The sequence below is a fragment of the Grampus griseus genome (genome assembly GCF_964374135.1).
Source record: "Grampus griseus genome assembly, chromosome: 11".
In the NCBI taxonomy this organism is placed as follows: Eukaryota; Metazoa; Chordata; class Mammalia; order Artiodactyla; family Delphinidae; genus Grampus; species Grampus griseus.
The window spans coordinates 6,152,676-6,158,675 of record NC_139005.1 but is presented as its reverse complement, the minus strand read 5'-3'; the positions used below and the strand labels follow the sequence as shown (position 1 = coordinate 6,158,675).

At 62.1% G+C, this 6,000-nt stretch overlaps 1 protein-coding gene across 1 annotated transcript; it reads left to right on the top strand.

The window, feature by feature from the left end:
- Positions 1–2,543: 2,543 nt before the first annotated feature.
- Positions 2,544–5,494, top strand: PIANP (PILR alpha associated neural protein; the record flags this gene model as incomplete). Its single annotated transcript, XM_082665419.1, has 5 exons — positions 2,544–2,560; positions 2,804–3,315; positions 4,066–4,147; positions 4,938–5,159; positions 5,473–5,494. 5 exons carry the CDS (start codon positions 2,544–2,546, stop codon positions 5,492–5,494), a joined length of 855 nt encoding a protein of 284 aa, XP_082521545.1.
- Between the last annotated feature and the right edge of the window lie 506 nt (positions 5,495–6,000).

Below are 6,000 nucleotides of genomic sequence, written 5' to 3'. Positions count from 1 at the left end.
GCCCTCTCGCATTCTGCACCTGGGTCGCAGCCGGGCGCGGTTCCCCAGGCGCGGCAGCGGGAGGGTTAAACCATGCGGGAGGGGGAGAGGCGGAGACCAAGCGCTCCGAGTTGCCGCGCCGAGCCCCGCCGGGCCGAGCGCAGCCCGAGCCGAGCCGAGCCGAGCCGAGCATCTCCCGCCGCCGCCGCCCCGCGCCCCGGGCGCCCGCCCCCACCCTCTACAGCACCCCGCTGCCCTCAGAATCCCCCGACCATGCCCAGTGCCCCACACGCTCGCGCGACCCCCCAGCCCGGCGCAGCCCCGAGCTCCCGCAGCCATCGCGCCGCCGCGCCAGGCATGCAGGTGAGCGGGAGGAACCCCCACGCCCCCGCCCGAGGGAGCCCGGCCCTGCCCTCCCCGACTCCGCGCCTTTCGCCCCCCGCCCCTCCAGGCGCGGTCCCTCGCCCGGCTCGAGCCTCCAGCGCATAAGCGCGCCTTCCCCACCACGCTTTCCTTCGCTCCGCGGGTCCCGACTCCATCCTGCCCTCCTGGCGCAGCGGTCGCCGTCCCCGCCGCTGCCTTCCTCCCGCCTTGGGCTCAGCCCCCGGCTCCTTGCATCCTCCAGCCTCGGCTTCCCTTTCTGCTCTCGGCGCTCCCGCCCGAGGAGACCCCTCGCCTACCTCCTGGTCCTCGTCCCCCGCCCCCCTTATCGCTTTCCAGCCCTGTCCAGGGAGCGTGGGCCTGTGGGAGGGGTGGGCTCGCGGCCGCGCTGGGGATGGGGCCCGGTTCCCCCAGCCCGAGGCTCCCGCCCCACCCCCAGCTCGTCTCCTGCGCACAACAGGTCGGTGAGGAGCGAGGGGAGGGTGGGGTGGCGCGCCAGCCAGGGGACTTGGGGCTTCCTGGACGGGGTGACTAAGGGGTGCGGGGTCCGGGGACTGGAGATGACGTTGGTTGGGGAGGTGGGATGCACAGGCGGAGAGGCGAGTGGGTCCTGGAGTCAGCTGGCCACAGACGTCCCTGGAAGCCCTTTTCCCCTCCCCTGGCTCACACGCCTTCCTCTGTCCCTGCAGCATCGTTCTTTTCCCGGTTCCGTCTCCCTTCTTCCCACCTGGGCCCCATCCCTGCCTCTCTCCGTAGCTCCGTATCCCTTTCCGTTGGAAGAAACAATTTCCATCTCCTCCATCTTTGCTGTTCCCGTTTTCCGTCCCCCGTCCCTTCCTTGTCTCGTGTTGTCCTCAGTACCATGTTCTCTCCTTTCCCCCTTCCTTCCTCCCCATCCCTGGTCCCCTCCATCCCTCTTCTCCCTTCCCCTTCCACGATCTCCACTTCCCATCCTGCCTGGACCTTTCCTTCCTCCTCCTCCTGCCCTTCCTCCTTCTTCCCCGCTCCTGTGACCGCTTCACCCTCTCAGCTTCCCTCCCTGACCTTTACTCCCCTCCTCAGCATCCTCCAGCTGCCGATCTCCTCTGCGCCCCCCAGTCCATTCCTTCAGGACTAGCCCCCTTCCTCTGCTTCCTCTTCACCTTTCTCTTCCCTTCTCACGCCTCACCAGCCTTCCCTGTCTCAGGCCATCATGCCTTCACATCTCTCCCCACAGCCCACTTCCCCAATCCCTTCCCCAGACTCTCCCACCTACTCCCCTGTTATTCTCTGAGAGGGTTTAATGTCCAGATTTAGACCCAGAATCCAGAGGACACCAAGTGTCATATCCTCATTCACTGGGGAACCTGCTGCCGCCGCCTGGATCCACCACCCTCAGCTCTGAGAACGTGTCCTCCTCTTTCAAAACCATCCATCCTGATTCTCCCAGGACTCTTTACCCAGGAGAGCTACATTTGAGGGGGTGGCCTCTCCCCAACTCCACCTCCCCTCAGAGGGCACCTATGCATTTGGATGATGGAACATTGAGCAAATATTATATTCTGTAGTTTTCCTCCCGCCCACCTCCTCTCTCTTTCCTTCCATCCCTCCATCTCCTGTTCCCCTGCTCCTGAAGACGAGATTCCTGGGGCCATTCAATCATAAGAGAAAGGCCTCAGACAACAAGTGGGGTGGGCAGGCGGGGATGCTCCCCCGTGCAACCACACACGTTCACACACTCACTCAGATTGACTTCCTCTTCCCTCCCCCACTCAGACTCCCTCCCTCCCTCGGTAGGTGCTCAAGGAATCACAAGGTTCTTGGCTCTAAATTAAGATCTAAGAAAAGCTAGGAGCTGTGGGCAGAGGAAGTGAGACGGAAGGAAGCCAGAGAAGTGAGAGTAGACCCTGGGGGGGGAGGTAACAGGGACCTGGGAAATTGTGTAGATAGGGGCTGGGGACTAGACAGGGGACCACTCTGGGGGTTCCCCTCCCCGCTCCCCACCCCCCGCAAGAGGATGCTAGGCAGCCGTGGCTCCTGAGTGGCAGCAGCATAGCTGGCAGCCACAGCTGGGAGGGGAGATGGAGGTGAGTTGGTGGATGAATGAGCTGGGGAAGTACTCAGGGCAGGGTTGGGATGTGACGACCCCTCTCTCCCCCAGTAAAGGCTGAAAATCTGGGTCATCTCTGAGGAAGATCTCGGACATGGAGTCCAGAATGTGGTAAGTCTGGCCCAGCAGGGGAAGCTTGGAAGCCACTTTCTCTGGGGTCTTGGCCCTTTCCCTCCTAGGCCCACCCGGGGCCTTCCATCCTGAGGGCTAGACCCTAGGAAGATGGGAAATGAGACCAGTCTTCCCAAGGCCCACCTACTTTTTGCACAGAGTCTTGGAGGGAGGCGGCCTGTCCTCTGCACACATAAGCCCAAGATGGCCTTGGTTTCACCCGCTCTCTCTCCCTTCCCGCAGGCCTGCGCTGCTGCTGTCCCATCTCCTCCCTCTCTGGCCACTGCTGTTGCTGCCCCTCCCACCGCCTGCCCAAGGTTCCTCCTCCTCCCCTCGGACCCCACCAGCCCCAGCCCGGCCCCCCTGTGCCCGGGGAGGGCCCTCAGCCCCACGCCATGTGTGCGTGTGGGAGCGAGCACCTCCACCAAGCCGCTCCCCGCGGGTCCCAAGATCACGTCGGCAAGTCCTGCCGGGCACCTCGCCCCCGGCCACCCCATCAGGCTTTGAAGAGGGGCCACCCTCATCCCAGTACCCCTGGGCTATTGTGTGGGGTCCTACAGTGTCTCGAGAGGATGGGGGGGACCCCAACTCTGCCAATCCTGGATTTCTGCCCCTGGACTATGGTTTCGCAGCCCCACATGGGCTGGCCACCCCACACCCCAACTCAGACTCCATGCGGGGTGATGGAGATGGGCTTAGCCTTGGAGAAGCACCCGCCACCCTGCGGCCAGTCCTGTTCGGGGGCCGCGGGGAAGGTGAGTGGGAGTCGGGGAGGTTGGTAGGGATTTGGGGGTGGGGAGGCTGGCTGAAGACTCTAAAGGAAGCAACAGAGGTCCTCCTGCCTGTTAGCTCCTTCCACAAATGTGTCGGGCACTAACGCTGGCACAGGAGGCCGAGACCAAGATGCATCTGAGCCTCAGAGGAGCTCAGGTCCACTGGAGAAGACAGATGTGTAAACACTCCGGGATGAGTCAACGTAATACATTCTCTAGTGGAGGTGTGCACAGCATGTTGTTAGGCAGAGAGAGAAGGGAGAGACTACTTCTGCCTGGGGATCAGGACACCCTCCAAGAACTGACATTTAAGCGGGACCTTGGAAACAGTGGGAGTATTCCAGGCAGAGGAAATGAACGAGCCCTTCAGGGTGACATCTCGGCTCGGGGAGCGCTGAGACGGGGCCAGTGGTCTGGGGGTGGGGCCAGGGTGGAGATGGACGTTTCCAGCCCCTAGTTTCTGTGCAGAGAGAGAAGATCTCTGTGACCTTGGAACCTCCTCCTCATCCCATATATATAGAAGATTCGGGGAAGTGGAGAAAAAGGATTTGGGAGGAAAAGAGCTGAAAACTCTGCGGAAAGCCGATGATAAAAATAAAGCGGGGAGGCTCCAGAGAAGCAGAAAGAGTTGGGCAATGTGGCTTCAAACGGCAACGCTCCAACCCAATCTCCAGCCTCTCTCAGCTCCCTCCACCTCAAGCCTCCCTAAAAATTTCTCCCTACCCCAAGCAGGTGTGGACCCTCAGCTCTACGTCACAATTACCATCTCCGTCATCATTGTTCTCGTGGCCACTGGCATCATCTTCAAGTTCTGGTAAGCTGGGGTGGGGGGAGGAGATGCTGGCATCCCCATCAATGTTTGGCTACATTTGGCTGGAAGGAGGGAAGGAGCCAGGGCGGCGGTTTTGCTGGCGGTGGGATAGGAAGTGGTGGATTAGGGCAAGACTTTGGGCAAAGGTAGGAAGGATTCGGGTGGGGGAAGCTCTGAGAAATGAGTGCAGATTCCTTCTGGGGAAACACAAGGGTGATGGGGGGGGGAGTCATTTGTGTGCACGGGGGCTTTGGTGGCCAGCCCTTGTCCCCATATCCTGCACGACCCATTCTGCAGAGCCCCCTTCTTAAGGCTGCCTGGGGAGGAGGGAGAAAAATCCGAGCTTCCTTTGCACACACTTAATATCGGGTCGCTCAGTCCTTCCCACTTGACTGCAAGAATCATTAGACTCAGGCGTCCAGGTCATTAGCTGACTTTGAACTAGAACTAAAGCTGCCAGGCGCCTGCTGCGGAGGTTTGAAATGGCTCTGCTGGGTATGCGTGGGGGAGAGGCGGTTCTGGGGGACTCTGTGTGTCTGTGGGGAGGAGCTACTCATTCTGTGGATCTGAACCAGGCGAGAGGGTGGCTTAGATTCCCGAGCCCCCTGGCGGGGAGAGGAAGTGGTTTTGTGGACGCGGTCTCAGGACACGGGGCTTAGGGACCTGTTAGAGGCTGGTTTCTCTGCTGTAGGATGTTGCGGGTGCCTGAGGGAGGCTAGGGGTGGCCAGCGCTGGAAGCCCAGGTTGGGGGCTTCCTGAGTGTGTGAGAACCTCTTTCCTTCCGGGGCACCAGCTGGGACCGTAGCCAGAAGCGGCGCAGGCCCTCTGGGCAGCAAGGTGCCCTGAGGCAGGAGGAGAGCCAGCAGCCCTTGACAGACCTGTCCCCAGCCGGGGTCACTGTGCTGGGGGCCTTCGGGGACTCGCCCACCCCCACCCCTGACCACGAGGAGCCCCGAGGGGGACCCCGGCCTGGGATGCCCCAGCCCAAGGGGGCTCCAGCCTTCCAGCTGAACCGGTGAGGGCAGGGCAGAGGGCTGGGAGGGCGGGCAGGGGAGGCACCTCGGGGCTGCGACTGTGGGCTTGGGGCGCTCCCTCCCGGGCGGGTGGAAAGGAGGCAGACCTGCCCCCCCCACCCCGGGAGACTGGACCCCTCCTCGCCGGGGCACCCTTCCATCTCCCGCTGTCTGTGGATCTGCGTCCTGTTCTCATGCTGCCATTTAACTCCAACTCTGCCCTCCTAAACTTGATCCCTTTTATTTCTTGGACTACCCTCTTGATTCTGGCCTGCCTCTTGGTTCCTGACGGTGCCCTTTCCCTTTTCCTCTCAGGATTCCCTTGGTGAATCTGTGATCCCCCCAAGCCTGGGCTGCCACCAAGCAGGGGGCCAAGGGGCCGGCACAGCCCCCATCCCGCTGAGGGCAGGGCGGCTGTGGGCGCCTCGGAACACTCGCTAGCCCGCGGGTGAGCGCACCTGCTCAGCCTCCTTTAGGTGGGGGCCTCACATATCTGTGGCTTTTGGCCCCCGGCCCCGCCCTGGCACACTCACATGAGAGCCTTGCACACTCACCTCTCCCCTCACGAGCCACTGCACACACTCATGCTCTTGTACGGCCAGTCTCCCTAGCCACGTCTCCCCCCTCCGCGGATCCCTCGCGTCCTCCCTTTCGTCTCACACTGTTCCCTTTGTCTTCTCCCCCGTCCCACCCATCGCTCAGTGGCCCGTCACTCAGAGGTCAGTGGGTGATTCCCGTGGACTCTCGTGTGCATGTCCCGGCCCCGCGCTGTGGCGTGTGTCATGCTCACACTCTCGCCTCACGAACACTCACTGATTGAGTTTCTGTGGCCCCTGCATGCTG